The following is a 19,992-nucleotide window of genomic DNA, read 5'->3' on the forward strand; positions in this document are numbered from 1 at the left end:
AATCAGGGTGCAGAATGTCAGTTTTTTTTCTGCGCGCGAACAACACAGCAAGTGTGTCCTAGCACATTGATTAACATGAGTTCTCAGTTTTTCTGTGCAGAAAACGCGTACGAAAACAGTCAAGTGTGTTCCCTGCCTAACAGTTTGGATAAAATATGTTTATCATATCTACTCTTTTCTTAACTACTTAAGCCTTTTGGACGTAGCTGCTATGTCCAAAAGTCTGCCCCTGCTGCCGCTCGCCCCTGCGGCTGATCGCCACTGCACGTTAGCCCAGAGGTTAATGAAAGGGAACGCAGTTCCCATTCATTGATCTAAGTCCTCGTTAGAACGATCGCTGGCTTCTATGAGAAGCCGCGATTGTTTTAAGTTACACATCTGCTCTTCACTTCCTGTAAGAATAACTAGTACGCTTACAGGACGCCTGGAAATAAAAATGACAGGGGGCGGAGCTAGGCATGGACTGGGGGCGGAGCTAGGCATGGACCCGTGAGGACGTGAGGAAGAAGAGCTCCCGGCCCCATGTAGCTTTTTCATAGCTTATACCGCATATAACCTGCTCCTTTTCTGCCCGGAATGTTATGGCAAGTCGTTCCCAAGGTAGAGCATCTCGCAGCAAGACCCCAAGGCGAGCAAGAGGGACACTAGATCGGTTCTTCTCTCCTCGAGCTACCCGCAGCAAGACATCCAAGATGGCCGACACCCCGGCCTCGGGCTCTTCCCCAGCAAGCTCCCCGGGCTCTACAGGAAAAGCAAGGGCAATGGAAGAACTGTGGGCCTACTTGAGAGAAATGCCCACGAAAGCTGACATGCAACAACAAACAGAACAGATTGTCAGCTCCACCAGGGAGGAGATCGCTTCCCTGAGAGCGGACATTACTGCTGCGACACAACGGGTGAGTAGCCTTGAGGCTGATGTGGCGACACTTAAGACTGAAATTGCGGCACTCAAAGAGAGTAGAGATAAGTCGGAGTTCCGCCAGAGCCAGATGCGCTCCCAGATGGAGGATCTTCAAAACAGGAGTCGAAGGAATAATGTAAGAATACGCGGCCTGCCTGAAGCCACCAGGTCAGATGACCTTCCAGTCACCTTACAAGCGATCTTTAATGGCCTACTAAACAGGCCGGAGGACACACTAGTTAAGATGGATAGAGCTCATCGTGCGCTGCGTGCAGCACCTAAAGGATCAGAACCCCCCAGGGATGTCATATGTAGAATTCATGATTTCCCCCTCAAAGAAGCCATCATGAATGCAGCTAGATCAGCGGGGTCCTACAACTTTGATGGCGCCACTATAACTTTCTATCAGGATCTAGCACCATCGACTCTGGCGCAGAGGAGAGCCTTAAAACCCCTACTGCTAGCACTGCACGAGGCCGGAGCGGAGTACAAATGGGGCTTTCCGTTTCATTTATACGCAACGTTGGGCTCTAAATCAGCGATCCTCAGACACCCAAGGGACCTATCTGATTTCTTCAACACCCTGGGAATAGCGGCAACTGCAGTGCCTGAGTGGGATCCGGACTCCGTAGATTTTGCCCGTCCTCAGCGGGAGCGGAAGCAGAGAGGCTCTACTTCAAGAAACACTTGAGAGAAGTATCTTTAATATCCTTTTGCCCCGCTATATACTGAACCTCATGCACCTCACCCTTCTCCCGGACTGTCCTCGTCTCCCCCTCCCCCCCCCCCCCTCCTGTTAAGCAAATGGCTGTCCCTTAGACCCACGGACTTGGGAAATCGTGATGCTCTGGGTCACAACATATGGAATGGTGATTTACTTCCCCTTCACTAATGGATAATTAGCTGTAGGGCGCTTCCAGATCTGACAGGACCCTCTTATTTCATTTAATAGCCCAATGCGATGGGATCTGTATTTCCGCATGACAACACCTTGAACGCTATGGGTACATGGGCCCTTCCGAAAAGAGGATTTCATGGGGAATGAACGATCATATGCACTGGGATTGGTGGGGGGGATGGAGGGAGATGGGGTGGACTTCGCAAATAAGGGGTCATGGAATATAGGAATAGTTGATGTAAAATGTTGGCTATTTTTATATGCTTCTGTATTGCATACACTTTTCTCAGCTTATGGGGGTTATGAAGCTAGCGGGTTAGAATTTGGAGTTAAAACTAGATAATATGTAATGATAATATACATAATTTGGGTCGGGGGCCCTAGGAGGCCACGGTTACATGTTCTGGTTCTTTTTCCTCTGCCTATTGGGCCAGAATGATGATTCTACCCTCCTCTCTTCAAATCTGAATGAGAGGACTGGCCTAACTGGAGTGGTGCACCCCGGGGGACCTTACCCTCGGGAGTTACACCAGCTGACATATTCTTCTTGTTTTTTTTCTTTTTTCTCATTTTCTGCTACTTCCTATCTGTCTCTCTCTCTCTTCTCTTTTTCTGCTCTTTTTCCTAAGGGGATTGACGTGGGGTCCTGGGCTGGGGGAATAGGCCTGCTTGGCCTATTTCTTAGGATTGATGGCATCACTTAATGTTAGGACACTCAACATCAGGGGACTGAACAAACCTGAAAAGAGGTCGTCGCTGTTGACTGAGATGAAAAGATCTAATGTACACGTAGATTTCTTGCAGGAGACTCACCTTAGGGGCACAGACCACCCTAGACTGGATAACAAACACTTCCCTTTAGCTTATTATAGCAATGCCTTGGACTCAAAAACGAAGGGAGTTGCCGTTTTGTTTTCCAAAGGAGTACACATGACACAAATTCAGCATAGCTCAGATACAGAAGGGCGGTTCCTTATGGTGAAGGGCTTGATTAACAATCAGATGTTTACCTTTGGCTCATATTATGCGCCTAACATGGGACAGCACACCTTCCTTGAAAAATTCTTAAATGAACTGGATACTTTTGCCGAGGGATCCTTGATCCTGGGTGGGGATATGAATGTGGCACTGGAACCCCCTCTTGATACCTCCTCGGGCAGATCGGCCATCCCACATAGAATCCTCATGAAATGCAAACTAGCACTACGGAATAGGCAACTAGTCGACATTTGGCGGCTGCGGGACCCGACGGGCAGAGAGTACACTTATTATTCTGCTTTGCATGGGTCTTATTCCCGCATTGATCACATTTTTATATCGCACAATTTGATCTCACGTACATCAAAAGCGGACGTAATCCCGGGGGTGTTGTCGGACCACTCAGCAGTCTCGATATCTCTTGAGGTGCTGGAGGGTAGGCGCAGTCCTTTTACCTGGCGATTAAATACTTCCCTTTTAAAAGATAAATTGGTAGAGGGGAGAGTGAAGAGGGCCCTGGAGAATTAATACGGTAGAAGGGGTTTCCCCGATGTCGATTTGGGCAGCTCACAAATGTGTCATCAGAGGGGTCTTGATCAAAGAGGGTAGCAGAATTAAGAGGGAAAGAAATGAAGCTATTGATAACTCACTTAGGGAAATTAATACACATGAGCTCACTGTTGGAGTCGGATCTTGTGGCCCTGACTGCTGAGCGTGAAAAGCTTAAAACTCTTTTGTTTTTCAAAGCTCGGTATGCTGCATCCAGATGCCAGCGGCATTATTATGAATTTGGCAATAAGAGTGGACGCCTTTTAGCACGAGCACTCCGTCTCCAGCAGGCAGCAAACTATATCCCACACATAAGTGATGCTAGCTCCAAAAAACACTACAAAACCCAATCTATTGCGCGTATATTTAAAGGTTTTTATGAGAAGTTGTATGATGTCCACGATCATTCCCGCTCTCATATGGATCTTTTCTTGCCGCAGCGTATAAGGGAGTATATACAAAATTCGGGGATGCCCTCCATCCCTGAAACAGAATTGGAGGAGCTGGGAGAGCCCATATCGGCTACAGAACTGCAGTTGGCCTTTTCACAGATGCCTTCAGGCAAGGCTCCGGGCCCTGATGGCTTTGCCCTTGACTATTATAAGCTATATTTGCCCACACTACAGGCACCTTTACTCTCAGCCCTTAATTCTCTCGCAGACCAGGATGATCCTACAGTTTTCCCAGACGATATGTTATCATCGCATATCTCCGTAATTCATAAATCTGGCAAAGATCCCTCATCTTGTACGAATTATAGGCCCATTTCGCTGCTTAACGTTGATCTTAAGGCCTATGCTAAAATTCTGGCGAATCGCTTGTCACCGCTAATAGCTCAGCTGGTACATTATGACCAGGTGGGTTTTATCCCAACGAGAGAAGCCAGGGATAACACCCTGAGGGCTATGCTGGCTATACACTGGGCACGATCGAGGGCCTCGCCGATGATGCTGTTATCCACTGATGCGGAGAAGGCCTTCGATCGTGTCCGGTGGGAGTTCATAGAGGGTGCTTTACGTCACATAAAGCTCCCGCAGCGTATGCTGACACACATCATGGCGCTATATAAGTCCCCAACGGCTAGGATCAAAATCAATGGAGAGCTTTCTGAGCCTCTGAGAATATACAATGGTACACGCCAGGGATGCCCCTTGTCACCTTTTATTTTTGCCCTGACCCTGGAGCCACTTCTGTGCACCATTCGAGCTAACCCTGACATATCAGGCGTGCAACTCCCCACTTCTCAGCATAAGGTTGCAGCCTACGCTGATGACCTTCTTTTCTTTATAACTAATCCCCATATTGCAGTCCCCAATCTCATGCAGGAATTTTCATTATATGGCAACTTGGCGGGTCTTAAGATCAACTATGATAAATCAGAGGCACTGAATGTGGGTCTTAGCCCATATCAACAATCCCAACTAGTAAATAACTTCGCCTTTAAGTGGGCCCCTAAGGCCATTACATACTTAGGTACCAAAATTTCGGGTGAGCCCTCAGAGCTTTTTTCCCTAAATTATACTCCGTTACTTGCAAGGATCAAAGCTGACCTTAAGAGGTGGGATGTGGCAAAATTCACCTGGTTTGGAAGAGTCAACATTATCAAGATGAATGTGCTCCCTCGGTTTCTCTATGTTTTCCAGACACTCCCTATTTTAACACCAGCTTCCTTTTTTAAGGAGATTAGAATGTGCTTCAGAAGGTTCATTTGGAGGGGCAGACCACCTAGGCTTAAGTATGCTCTGACTACACAGCCTAAGAGCTTGGGAGGTATGGCCGTACCAGATATGGCATTATATCACGCTGCAGCGGTTCTCCTACGCATAATTGATTGGCATCGACATGGCCCGTTCAAGCGATGGGTGGAGATGGAGAGAGACCTAGCTGGTTCTAAGTTACTCCATTTGCCCTGGGCAGGGAAAGTAGCTTCTTCTCTGGGACCATTGCATCCCCTGTTGGGAAATACAATAAAGCTTTTTCATAGATACAATAATTCTCTCCATCTCTCCCCATGGCCCTCTCCAATGATCCCCTTGCTGGACAACCCTGGATTCCCTCCTGGTTTGCATAACAAAGCCTGTGTAAATTGGAGGGGTCCTCACCTGTTAAGGGCACACCACCTATTAGACAATAAAGAGTGGCGGGATATTACAGTCTTGCGCATGCAATTACAAAATCAGGCTCTGGACCAGTGGTCATACTTACAATTTAAGCACTACCTTTTGAGTTTAGCCCCCAGAGATGGATTTGCTAGGGGCCTTACCCAATTCGAAAAGTTATGTAGCGGTGAGGGTTTCTTAACTAAGGGAATCTCACAGCTGTACTCTCTGCTTGTCGTTAACCCGGACCTTTCTGAAAATCTGAAGCTTAAATGGGAACAAGCCCTACAAAAAACCTTCTCGACAGACCAATGGCGTAAGATTCTTATTCTATCACAAAAGTCTTCTATCTCAGCTAAATTACAAGAATCAGGGTATAAGCTACTCACACAGTGGTATTATACGCCTGAGAGGTTACAGAAAATGTTCCCAACCTCAAGCTCTCAATGCTGGCGCTGTCTAACACATAAGGGTACTCTAGTTCATGTATTCTGGGATTGCCCGAAGTTGACCCCCTTTTGGAGTAGGGTCAAGACTATAATTTCAAAGGTAACAGGAGTGGACTCTTCGGATGATCCCTCATATTACCTCCTGCATAATACCCCAAGACGGCTTGGGAAATATAAAAAGTCCCTCTCCAGGCATCTGATCAATGCGGCTAGACTGCTCATCGCTCGCCATTGGAAATCAACTGAAACGCCTCCCATTTCCGAATGGATCAGGGAGATTCAGCACATTAAACTGATGGAAAATCTAACTCAAACAATGCATATGCGAGGTGAACAGTTTAGCCGCACATGGGCCCCTTGGCACGAATATGAGGAATCGGACGAATTTAAACAGCTGATGGCTTAAACATTTGTATTTGGGATAAGCAGTAGTTACCCCCTGATGTGGGTGCAATGAATACATGGTATGGGGCACCATGGAGAGGATATCTGTCCTCTACATGCTTTTGCAACCTCTGTGCTTGGGTACCTACACGTCAACCCTTGATATCTTACTGATCTTTCTTTCTTCCCTCTCTTAATTGTTTGTCCACTTTTTACTTTTCTTTACTTTTTTCTACTTTCTACTTCTCCTAGATAAGAGTATTGTCGTGTTTCATGGGGGGGAGGGGGAGGAGATGGTACCCGAGACTTACCTCAATTTAAGCTTAATATACTTGCTCCCGGATTGTAACATAGCTCCCTAGCTGAGATGGAGCTCAGGGAAATGCTCCCTTTTGGGCCCTGAGTTTTCCTCCCTATCACCTCTCGCATAGGCCTCAGTCTGGTCTATAGCCTAAGGATATAGCTTTGTTAAGCAAAAAAATTTTTCAAGGTTATCACTCCATTTGATTATATGATAAATAAGATTTCTCCTTGATCTCCGGTCAAGGACGTATGTTTACTATCAATGGTCCTCGGGGGCCGCTCCTCTCCCTTATAGCAGTTTTTTCCTTTTATTGACATGGATGTTCCATTGCGGCACTGGTTGGCCGTATATGTTATTTCTCTAATTTTCATACTTGATTATCGGAATGTCCGTAATAATTATTACTTACAAACACGATTCATAGCCATTATTGTCTGTTACTTTTTTCACAATGTTGTTAAAATAAAAAATAAAGAATCTTTAAAAAAGAAATAAAAATGACTCAAGCCATCTTGTAGCCAAATAGTAAAATTACACCTACATACATTTTTTTATAAACATACCCCACTTACATTTTTTTATAAACATACCCCACTTACATTTATAATTAACTACTTACCTTCCACACTCTCCCAAAAATACCCAAATAAAACTTCTAATAAAAAATTACAATTAAACAAAAAACATACGGTACATAGTTACCTTAGGGTCTGAACTTTAATATGCATGTCAAGAGGGTATATTACTATTATTTTTTAAATTATGAGCTTGTAAATAGTGATGTACGCAAAACTGAAAAATGCACCATTAATTCCCCAAAAATATTAGCACCATACATTGTGATAGCGAAATCTTTTAAATGGTGTAATAACTGGGACAATTGGGGAAATAAAATAAGTGGCTTTTAATTACGGTAGCATATATTATTTTAAAACTATAATGGTCTAAACTGAGAAATAATTATTTTTTTCCTTAATATTCCCATTAAAATGCATTTAGAATAAAATAATTCTTAGCAAAATGTACCACCCAAAGGAAGCCTAAATGGTGGCAGAAAAAACAAGATATAGTTCATTTTGTTGTGATAAGTAGTGATAAAGTTATTGGCAAATGAATTAAAGGTGAAAATTGCTCAGATGCATCAGGTGAAAAAACACTGAAGGCTGAAGTGGTTAATGTTGCTACATGGTAAAACTACATTTTTGCAGGCTTAAGACAGATTAGATAAAGTGCCTTGAGAAATTGTGGATTTAGCAGTTTTTTTTAATCTTGATTAATTTGTCAGGAATTAAGCAGTGTCTTGTTTTACCTGCTTGGTGGCAGTATATTTCTGCACTGTAGAGAACCTTCACTGTCCACCAGCAGGTGGCTCTGTAATGTTGATATGGACCCCTATAATGTTCTATCTGGCCTGCAATTGGTACCAAGAGCACAGCTCTCTGACACCATATACTCCAGAGTACCCTTGTCATTAATTATGCTAATTGTGCCTCTGCCCTCCCAGTAATAGCCTAGGCCATGATGTTACATGGCAAATGAGTAAAGTATTGCCCTGCATTACACACAAATTAACAGCTAATACATTGTCAAATTACTACCTACAATTTCTAATTCACCTGATGTATATAAAATGTTTGGCCTGAGTTTTATGAAGCAGGTTTTGGTGTCATAGTTGTTGGTTTGTATTGCTTTTCTTCAGGACCACACATGAGCTTTTCTTCAGGACTACACATGAGCTTTTCTTCAGGACTACACATGAGCTTTTCTTCAGGACTACACATGAGCTTTTCTTCAGGACTACACATCACATTTACTTTTTCTGTAGTAGTTTGTTGGTGCTTACCTGGGGCTTCTTCCAGTCCCTAGAGGTTGTGTGGTCCCATTCAGTTCTCCTCCAGGGTTCCACTTTCACTTTTGCAAGGTTGCCGACCCAGGTCACAGGCTTGTGCGCATGTTCGGGCATGTACCCGTTGCAATCATGTTGCTGTCACCAGGAGCGTTTTGCGCATGTGCAGTAGTACTGTGCATAGACAGAAATGTGATCGTGGCGGCCGAACACCCATGGACGTGCAAAAGCAGTGAGGGACCACACACACCTCTAGGGGCTGAAAGAAGCGTCAGGTAAGTAAGTTTTGTTTTTTTACATCGGTTTTTCTTTAACAATATTTTAATAATTATTAAAGAAAAAAATAGCATTAATCTCTATTCCCTTTGCAAGCTGCTAAAATGGCATACAGTTTTTAGAGTACCACTTTTCTTTTTTCTGCTGCATCTGTTGTTGTAGATGCTATATTTTCCATTTTTTAAGTTTTTATACCTTTTATATAAAGCATCATGATTGAACATGGATACTAAACTCGCTCACCTCTTTATCGTGTCCATTCACAGATTAATTTATGGTTGATAAACAAAAAACAAAATGACCTTCCTTTTAAGTGTTTCTACAGAAGATCTCTAGACAGATGTACACCCTTCCAGAAGACTTATTCAGAACATATTACTTATGATTTGAAGCGTGTTTATACTGAACCATCTGTCACCGTCAATAAAGATCATTTATATTTTTACAATTGCAAGCATCAGGTTGCCATGATAGACTGCTCAAGCTTTACGTGAAGTTTGCATACATTAACGATCCTTAATAAAATACAATTGTGAAGTCTTCACTGGGAAAGAGCAAATATAAAGTTTGCCATTCTATAATACAAAAGCATGTTTTCAAACATATTAACAGCATGTGTTATTTAAAGAGAACCCGAGGCAGGGTTCTAACAACAAAATCCCCATACAGAGGCTGGCTCTGCCTATCGAGCCCAGCCTCTGTTGCTAATCATCAGATCCCCCCTAAACTCCCCTGCGCTCAGCAAGACCCCAGAAATCACAGCCGCGCTGTGGTGCGGCTGTGTTTACCTTCCTAATGTCCGTCTTGGCGCTGCCCCCGCCTCCTGCAGAGCTCCGGTCCCCGCCCGCGTCCCTTCCCTCCAATCAGCGTGGAGGGAAGGGACGTGGGCGGGGACCGGAGCGATACAGGAGGCGGGGGAGAGCGGAGACTGACGTTAGGAAGCTAAACACAGCCGCTGCTAACGCTGCGTGTCGGCAGCGCGGCTGAGATTTATGGGGTCTTGCTGAGCGCAGGGGGGATTTAGGGGGGATCTGATTAGCAACAGAGGCTGGGCTCTATAGGCAGAGCCAGCCTCTGTATGGGGATTTTGTTGTGAGAACCCCACCTCGGGTTCTCTTTACGTACTCAACATATTTTTCACTTTTAACTGCTTCGGGACCGTGTGTAGTTAAAACTACGCCACACTTGTGGCTGCTTAAGTCTGATGCGGCGTACTTTGAACGCCGCCTGATCTTGAGCATGGGATGCAATAGTGCATCCCCACTGGCTTGAAACTCCACTGTCCAAAGACAGCTGAGCTCCGTAACTCAGTCAGGAGCCATTTTCATCAGCTCATGACCTCTTGATCACTGTCAACTAATCACAGTGATTAGGAGATCTAAAAATAAATCAAAAATAAGCCTCTGGTCCTTAAAGGGACCAGAGGCTCCAGTCCAAAATTGGTTAAAGAGGAGCTTTACTGAATAAAACAATGAATAAAATGACTTAATTTTTCTTTACAGTATTAATTTAAAAATTGTTTAGTGAGTATCAGTAGTGAGTTTCAGCCATACTATCTCAGAAAAAAAACACTTATTTAATTTAAGTAGATAAATACTTGCTCTACTTACATGACATATGTATTGCACTGTCTACATTTTGATTTTAGTGATTTTTCTACAGTAAAAAAAGAGAAAATCTTTCTTAGTATTTCTCATTTTAACCGTGGCTATTTTGAAGCCAATCCTGATGTAATTTCCTCCCCTACTCTCCCCTGCCTGATTTGTCCACCCTTCACTATAAAAAGTGCATTGTCTCAGCTCGTGAAATATTGGCCAATCAGAGAAGAACAGTGGTGTGGGAGGGAAAAACTGGAGGGGAAGAGGCTTCAGCCAATCAGGCTACATTAGCTAAGTCTGAGGGGAAGTAGAGAAGCAAAAAAGGACAACCCAGCATGCACTGCAAATTCCTTTTTGTGTACCAAATAAGAGTCGGGTAAACTTGGGAATGATCATTTATCAACAAGAAAAGTAATAGTGATTTTAACGTTTGGATTGCCTGGTTAGCATCCTTATTACTTGTTTACCAGATAAGAATAAATAATTGATTTTTGATTTTATGCCCGACAGTTACACTTTAAAAGAGAAGGTATTTGCAACTATGCAGGTTATAGTGAGCATATTTGGTCTCCCACAATGTACAGAGCACCTGAACAATTAACAAATTGACACATTATTCTAGCGGTTCTGGGTGTGTGTTGAGCTTACAGGGACAACAAAGGGGTGATTTGCATATTCAGCAATGATGCTTTGTGGGAGACATCATATTCTCACTCCAACCTGAATAATCGCATTGCATTTTAGCAAGAGGGCTTTTGGTCCTTTTGAGCCCCCTTACACAGTCCTGGGACTTATGGTTCACCATGAGTTTGCTGAGTAATCTGTAACTTTGTCAGTGTTTGCCCACTGAAAAATCTTTCCTGATTTACATTCTTAAATGTATCACAGATGCATTTTTACTGCTGGCAAGGTACATTACTGTGGAATGTCTGTCTGCTGTGTGTTCCAAAGTGAGCAGAAACACCTGTTCTCCCAGAGTGCTCCAGTGCATAGTAAATGAATGGGCTCCTCCAATTCATTTCGTCATAAATGTATTACTGCTTGATTATCTGCATCTTGTTTTTTTCGCCACAAATTAGGCTTTTTGTGAGTGATGCTTGTTTTCAGTAATTATTATATTCTCTATGCATTGTAAAGGGACAAACAAGGAAACATATGAAAAAAATACACCATGGCTATCATTCATAAAGCATTACAGAATGCAGTAATGCAGAAAACAGCTGACTTTACCAAGCACCTAGCAAAATGTCAATTTATAAACCCTGTTACCACATGAAAAGCTGAAATTACCAAGCAGTGGGGAAAATTGCCGATTTGTGCACTAATGAACTCAACAAATGTCAGTAAATGTCAATTCATGAAGATTAGAACAGGTGATAAAGCCATGAAACAATACTGTCTGCTTTGAAGTGGTGATAAGAGTGCAAAGTCTGTGCGGGACTGTGCTGGAACAAATGTACAAGTCTACAATGTGCTCGACTACAAGCAGCAACACTGGGCAAAAGGAAAATGTCTGCACTCACCAACAAGTAGCTTCCATAAACTTTATTAGACATCCATAAAACAGCAAAGAAAGGCTGACATGTTTCGGACAATTATGTCCTTACTCATAGCCCTCCTTATTCATAGCCTCGGCTATGAATAAGGACACAATTGTCCGAAACATGTCAGCCTTTCTTTGCTGTTTTATGGATATCTAATAAAGCGTATGGAAGCTACTTGTTGGTGAGTGCAGACATTTTCCCATTGTCCAGTGGACTGTTCTGGGAGCCGTGATTTACAAGCAGAAGCAGTGAGATCTCCCCTCAGGCAGCAACAGAGTGATAAGAACTAAACATGCTTCTCCAGAATTTCTCCGGCTGCTCAACCTCTTGAGTTCCTGTGTGGATGATACGTAGGAGCTGGAGGAAAAATCACCTAAGCATGGCATGTGTAAAGTTTCTTTAAGTTCTACAAAGCTGTGGCAATTAAATAGAATGTTAAGAAAGACTAATAGGCAGATTTAGAGCAGATTCAGCAGAGGCAGTATAACAAAACATGCACATCTAAAGGGAAGTTGGAACATTGTCTCTGCACGGAGAACAGCATGTAACAACACAGACAACTAATCTTCTGCTGTTACTGACTGTTAGGCTTTGGTAAATTATCGCACTTCTACCGCACCTGTGAAAATTTTAATGAATTAGCACACACAAATCTAAAATACCGAATGTGGTATTTTCCTGACCAGATTTTTTTTTTACTGCACAGCCTTTTATGAATGATAGCATATTTCTCAAATTCTATCCCCATAACCTGCACATTTTATTTGCACATTTGTCCTGGCTATCAAAACATTTAAATTATTCCTAGTACAATGTATGGCAACAATATATTATTTGGAAATAAAGGTGTATTTGTTTTTGCTTTTTCACTATACCTTAGAAATTCCCTATCAATAATTTCAAGCCCTTTTTTTTTTTTTGCAAAAATAACAGTAATGTACCCTCATGACAGGTAGCTATTTATATATGTAATGCTGTCACTTTTTTTTTTACAAGTGGTCTATTTTTGTGACTACAGGGGCTTAGAAGGGATAAACTATAGCACATTTTATATTTTAATGCATTTTTATTTTGATTTTACTGTTTTGCCACAAGATGGTACTACACACTATCCTGGGCTACCAGAAAGTGTTTGATCTTTTTTTTTTCCTACAATCATTTTTACTTTCATTTTTATGAATGAACAGGGATCCTGATTGGAGCCATGTTCATTCATATACAGGCACTTTGGCTCAGGGAACACATGTTCCTGTTCACCAATTACCGACATATAGGTCCTGCCATGAATGAGCGGTAGGAGAGTGCGCACCCTCCACTGACAACAGGACTCACCTGTACGTCCTGATGGATTTAGTGAGGCTCAAACTGGATGCATATAAATGTCCAGTTTGAGTTAATTGGTTAAAGCACACCTGAACTGAAAAAATATGAAGGCTGCCATATTTATTTCCTTTGCAACAATGCAAATTGGCTGGCTTTACTGCTGTCCTTCTGGCTTCAATACTTTTAACCATAGACCCTGAACAAGTGTGCAGATCAGGTGTTTTACTGAAGTCTGACTGGATAAGCAACATGCTTGTTTCAGGTGTGTGATTTGGACTCTACTGCAGCCAAAGTGATCCGCAGGACAGCCACACAGTTGGTATTGTTTAAAAGCAAATACATATGGCAGCCTCCATATCCGTCTCAGTTTAGGGGTAATTAAAAATCTCGATTGAAGCTGATACTGAACATCTAAGTAATCCTGGCAAAATTGATTATGAGAATCCTAAGCAATAACGCTGATTGGTGAGTTCAGAAAAGTTCAGAAGACCCACAAAAAAACACAGCAGGGCTTTCAAAGATGCTTTGGCTGGGGTTCAGTATTTCAGCAGTGGTCAGAGAAAAGTGAAATCTGGCAAAAAGCATTTTTGGTTACTCTCCACCAGGGCTTCTCATTGGCCCACTGACTTGACCAGTGTGAATCCCTCTCAAGAGGTAATATTGGTCCATACAAAATGACCAACGCTAATCCCTGGTGGATATTTAAAGCAAATGTACCCCTAAACTCAATCTAAACCCCTGGTGGAGTTTTTAAACATCTGGATTGCCCCTTATTAAAGGCATCCACCGGAAGAGACTCGCTCCAACAGGGATGCTTGGCATCAGCTGTGGGCTATTACATCTTAACTGCTATTTTCATAGCACTCCCCATGTCACAAACCAACGGAATTACTGGATTAGGCCCTATTTTTTTAAATTACAAAGTAGAGCCTGGATTTATTAAGAAACACAGAACTTAAAACTGCTGGTGCATGCTTACCACTGCCAATTCTCTCATCTGCTCTAATAGGACCTAGGTGAGTTCAGCAAACCATTGCCACACAGCAGCAGATTTTTTTTCTATTCTGTCTATGTAACGATCTGCTAGTGTATGAGCGCACTAGCAGACAGATAAATATAAGGCAATCCCAACAAGGAAAGTGTCTTACAAACAGTGACAGTAGAAGGCGATACTGTCACTGATACAGATATTAAGAATGATCAACAGGCAGGGTCTGTAACAGATTTGACATATAAGGTACAAAATCGACAGGCAATAACAATGTGAGTATACAGGCAGAGGTCGGCAACAGATCAGATTGGCAGAGGTACAGAATCAGCAGGAGAGAGTAGTCAGAGAAACAGGCAAAAGGTCAAACACAGTATAACAATCAAAATATTGTGGATAATATAATGGAAAACTGCTAAGGATATTCTAACCATTTTTTTGCATTTACTGGTGCCTTGAAATAAACTTTATTGCCTTGCAGCATCAGTATTATGTATATTTTTTCATTAAAAGTTCTATTCAAGAAAATAAGCACGTGGGTATGTGTTTATGGTAGTTGCTACCTTTTAGGAAACCTTGTACTGTAGTTTATGATAGTTCTGTTCTAAAGAAGGTTTTCAAATCTTGGTACGAAGTCATTTTCAAGTTCCTGCATTGATTTCTGATAGATGCAAAGCAGTGTGTGCTTCTTAAAAACCATAAGACGCCTACTTACATTTATAAGACAAGTGGAAAAGACTGCTAGCCGCTCTAAGAGAACTTTCAGTTTGATATGCGGCAAGTGTAAGGACCTATCTAGGATAAATAGATAAGAAGCAGAATAGTAAAAGAAGTAATGTTACTGTGATGTAGTTTTATTTTTTTCTCCTTTTCAGAGTTACCATAACATAAGGTTGGCAAATTAAATCTCTGCACCGCACATATTTAAACATTTTTGAGACATTAATAATAGTTTTAAGATTTTTTTTTCTTTCAAGCTGAGTTTTGTCTTTTAAGCTGAAAACACTAGAATTCACCATCTTTGTATTAATTAGCTCTAAGCAGCAAGGATTTCCAATCTTTTTCAGATGGTATGCACCCCCAATTTCTTCAGAGTTCCCATATGTAGCACTCTGTCACTGCTATTTTTTGCAGGTGCCTCTTGTTTCTGCTATTTTTAAGGGGTGTACCTCATGCCAGCTATACCAAGTTTATCTCCGTTCTAATATGGGTTCCTATGCCAGCGCCCAAATTTCCTAGGCGCCACTCACGCACATGTTTATGCCTCAGAAGCAGCACAGAAACACAGACAATGCTAGTTATAAATCCTTTCAGGAGATGCAATAGTAATTGTGCAAGGCATCAAGCCTGACCTACTGAATGTTTACTGGCTGTTCAGCAGGGGGTGACTGACAGTACAATATTCTTTACATGTTTAAGTACTCCAAATTACAGCTGGATCTCATATGTTTGATCACTTTTCTGTACAGTGTTTTTTTTTCTATTGAAATTACTTAATAGAAATCCCTTGCAGAGCTAATGAGCTAATTGTTGCATCCCTTGCATTAGAGTCAGTGGAGAATACTTAATGAATTGTTTTAGAAGAGATACATGCAACTGTTGACAAGAAAAAGTTATCCACCATCAGCTTTAACATGAAATCAGGCTCTGTTAAGGGAGGTTGTTTAACCCTCCTGGCGGTCTATTAGAAACCGCCAGGGGGCAGTGCAGCAGTGTTTTTTTTTTTTTTGTTAAATCATGTAGCGAGCCTAGGGCTCGCTACATGATAAGCCGCTGTGCAGCGGCATCCCCCCATCCACTTCGATCGCCTCCGGTGATCATTGATCAGGAAATCCCGTTCAAAGAACGGGATTTCCTGGAGGGCTTCCCCCGTCGCCATGGTGATGGGTGGGATGACGTCACCGACATCGTGACGTCAAAGGGAGTCCCGATCCACCCCTCAGTGCTGCCTGGCACTGATTGGCCAGGCAGCGCACGGGGTCTGGGGGGGCGCAGCACAGCGATTGGCGGCTAATCGGCGGGTAGCGGCGGCGATCGGAATGCACACGCAGCTAGCAAAGTTTTACCACCAGGAAGGTTAAGTACATACATGTAATAAAGATGCCAGGAAAAAAGGCACCAGATTTTGCTGCTAGTAGAATATCGGTAAAATTGCTGTTATTACATAGTTAATTTGGTTGAAAAAAAAGACATTCGTCCAACCAGAAATAAATAAATGAAACATCCTGAACTTGCACATATCCCAGTTGATCCAGGGGAATGCAAAACAACCTTAAAAGACCTGGGCCAATTAGCCCTAAAAGGGAAAAAAATACTTCCCGTCTCCAGATGGCAGTCAGATAAATCCCTGGATCAACTCTTCCAGGAATTACCTAAAAATTATAGCTGTGGATTCCCTTCAATGCAAGGAAAGCATCCAAGCCCTCTTTAAATGGAGATATAGAGTTTGCCATAACTACTTCCTGAGGTAAGATGTTCCAGATTTTAACCACTCTCATTGTGAAGGACCCCTTTCTAATTAGATGGCAAAAACGTTTTCCCTCCACCCGCGAATCATGTCCCCTTGTCCGTCGTACAACTCTAGGGACAAAAAGCTTATCTGCCAAGCTTTTGTATTACCCTATTCTACTACTTAATTCTAATAAAATATGTAAAATAACTGTAATCTTTATGCCTATTTTACTATGACCTATCCTAACCCTTCTCTCACACTGAACCTTCTCTCTACTGATGCCTATTACTTTAACCCCCCCCCCACCCCACTGATGCATAACCGTTGTGTTGCCTAACATTTAACCCTGCCTCAAAGCAGCAATGTCTACATTTTCAGCCGCTAACTATGGCTTTTATCAATCGTGAATGGCGGCACCCTTTTTTCCCCCATGGTGCTGCTGGCGCCCTTTTTACCTGCTTCTGTTTAAGTGCATCTTTCATTAGAACAAAGGTTTTAAGATATGGGGTGCAGGGGAGATTGATCATATTTTCCTACATAAATTCTCTTTGAAGACACATGATGGATCTGGTCAAGAGACTGATCTGTATGTCTAGTCTGCAAAATGGATATACAAAGAGAGAAGATAGTTAATGGAGACAGCACCACACTAGATTGAATATAAACAATCTAAAGCAATTTTATTCAATATATATCATTCCAAAAAGAATAAAAACATTTAAAAATGATTCATACCCTCCATAATATAATAAACGAAGGTCTGCATATCATAATAATCACATATTGGCATCTGGTATATATTAGTGTAACTCTGTACTGAAAGCAGGGGTGTTTAAGAAAGAGCACCCTCTCGCTGTATGAACCCTGGTTCAGAACCTCCAATATAGAGTAAGAGTGATAACATTCAATATGAACAATGAATTAGTGCATTAAACATCAATACATGGTGAGCCCAAAAATCACAATACATAATCCTAAAGCGTGCATAGTTTGAGTGAGACATGTGGGTGAAGCCACAGAGGAAAAAGTGAACAGGAGGTATACTTAGCTGGTCTAGGATGCCATAGAGGAAGGTATGTGGGAGAAGGGAGCCCTCAGTTGACTTCTCCACCGGTATCGCGGCTGTCACACCACTTTTTCAAAGAGCAAGGGGGAATCTCCACCAGTCTGCAAAATGGGATCAAATCCGCTAGAAATACTTTAGATACTAGTTTAAGATCAATATGCAGAGAAACGGAGAGTGCACAAAATTAACAGTGCTGACATTAAAAAAAAAAAAACCAGATGACCGCAACCAGGTCAGGACAGAGCCAGACAGTACAAGTAACCAATGAGAAAAGATGTAGTTGTTGAAATATAGTAATAAGTATGGTATATATTTTGGTGGATGTTCTTACAAAGAGCAAGGGCTTCAAGTGGTCTCTGAACCTGCTAAATGAAATTTCCCAATAGATGTGAACTCTAATATTTCAACCTGTTCTTTATTTTTTTTCACACACTCTTTAATGCACTTTCTTGGGTACTGAGACTTTGCAGAGGAAGAATTTTGAACTTAAAGGCTGCCATGCATGGTAGCAGCCCTAATAAAGTCTAGGACTTGGCGATTACAGTAATTTTCGAGCTGCTTCATCAACTTAGATTCTCTTCTTGCCACTTTGATAGCTTAGCTTTAAGATGACCTTTTGAGTGTTTTTACAAAACGACAAATCTTCATCGTCCAGGCTCAAGTATAACCTTCGTGTTCTATATTAAATCTATTTTTGTCTCTGATTTCATCATCTCATACTTAAAAATACTTATTTAAAATTGTGTTTCTTTTTACATTTTCTTTTAGTCTGAACCTGAAGGATTTTCACACTTCCATTTATATGTCTGTGCTGCCTTTCTAGTGAGATGGAGGAAAGAGATATTGGACGAAAAAGATTTCCATGTAAGTGGCCATATTTTACTTTTAACTTGCTGTAGCATATGGATTCAAATGAGGCCTCTGTTATGTGCCTATGGTGACTATGCAGTAAATCCCTTCAACAAAGTGAAGTAACTACAGATAGTAAAATATGTGACATACAGTACACTTAAACAATGTCACCTTTGGCTTTGCAGCCTCTTGCAAGCCAGGTGATTTGTAGTGAAACACAATTTTCTTACTGCTGCTTAAATTTAAAGGCAATAGCTCTGAAAGTTTAGGAGCACATTTGTTCCTTGGAAGTTTTTACAAGCCTTATTTTAAACAAGTGAGCATATGGAATATGTTATGCAGACACATATCTTTGGTCTATTAGCTTGTTAATAATGAATTTTCCAGTAATAATTAAGCAAGTGTCAGTTTATGGGTTCATACTTGGAGCTTTTAGGATGCCATCCCAGCAAACAAATTCATATTATAAAGCATCAGCACTTTTAGCTCTTTGTTTTTCATTGTGAAATTTCTCCAATGTACTAAAAGTTTTTTTTATTGCTGCCTTTGTCCCCATTCGATAGACTTTACCTGATTTCCGGTTTTCAGTTTACCGCTTAGAGGACAATTCCCCATACTCTATTCCATATCCATATCCTATTAACTTTTCTCTTGAGTTTTCTCCAAGGAGATATTTTCAAGCATTATCAATAAAATACCACCAAGCAAGAAATTGCTTAAAATAAGTTTGATATTTTTTAACCTACTTTTTAGTACTTTTGTAATTGCTAAGTGCTGAAAAGTTTTTTTTGGGTTTTTTTAAAGATGAAAAATTATCTCCTGGGAGATAACTCAAGCAAAAGTTAGTTGGGTAAGGGCCATAGTTTACAAAATGGATTACTAGAACTGCAGTTGGTGATCTTTACAGATATTCTGCTCCTGCTAAGCTGTTTTATTCTGTTAAATTGGTCATACATTGCTATATGTTAAATTTGATAAAAGTGTTGACTGTAACAAAAATCTTTTGCAAACTAGAACACCTTTAGGGAATATTTGTTTTATTAATTGAATATTGATCAGATATATTTGATTGTTAGACTCTCGAGTACAGCAGTATAGGTACATCATTGCAGTACAAAGTTGGAGGTGGCTGTGTATTTGATATTACACAAGATTTCCACATACAACTGGTCAAATATTTACTGGTGCCAGATGGTAGCAACAGGTTGATACCAGTTGTTTACCTGATCCATCATACATCATAAAATGTATGGCATCCTTTCCAAACCACAATTAGGTAGGCTTATTAAGCAGCAGTCTAGGCTTGGTATGGCTGTAGTTTCTCAGAATGCTCTGAAGTAAATTTCTAGGCTTTAATAAATCTTAGGTCACCTGTGTGTGATGCAAAGGTAACTAGCGTTCCATCTTTCCCTCATACTTTTTCAATATAATTATGTTCCTGGTCCATAGAGGGTACTATAGAAATGTTCTATAATCTGTCCATAC

The 19,992-nt window shown here is 41.5% G+C and overlaps 1 protein-coding gene across 1 annotated transcript in view; it reads left to right on the forward strand.

Annotated features, from left to right (window-relative positions):
- LOC137563632 (TBC1 domain family member 22A-like) overlaps positions 1 to 19,992 on the forward strand; it is a 640,427-nt gene that overhangs the window by 476,315 nt on the left and 144,120 nt on the right. The window contains exon 12 of the mRNA XM_068276327.1: positions 18,424 to 18,519. Within this exon, the coding sequence (XP_068132428.1) occupies positions 18,424 to 18,519 (96 nt within the window). The remainder of the gene's footprint in view (positions 1 to 18,423; positions 18,520 to 19,992) is intronic.

Source organism: Hyperolius riggenbachi, chromosome 3 (assembly GCF_040937935.1).
Source record: "Hyperolius riggenbachi isolate aHypRig1 chromosome 3, aHypRig1.pri, whole genome shotgun sequence".
In the NCBI taxonomy this organism is placed as follows: domain Eukaryota; kingdom Metazoa; phylum Chordata; class Amphibia; order Anura; family Hyperoliidae; genus Hyperolius; species Hyperolius riggenbachi.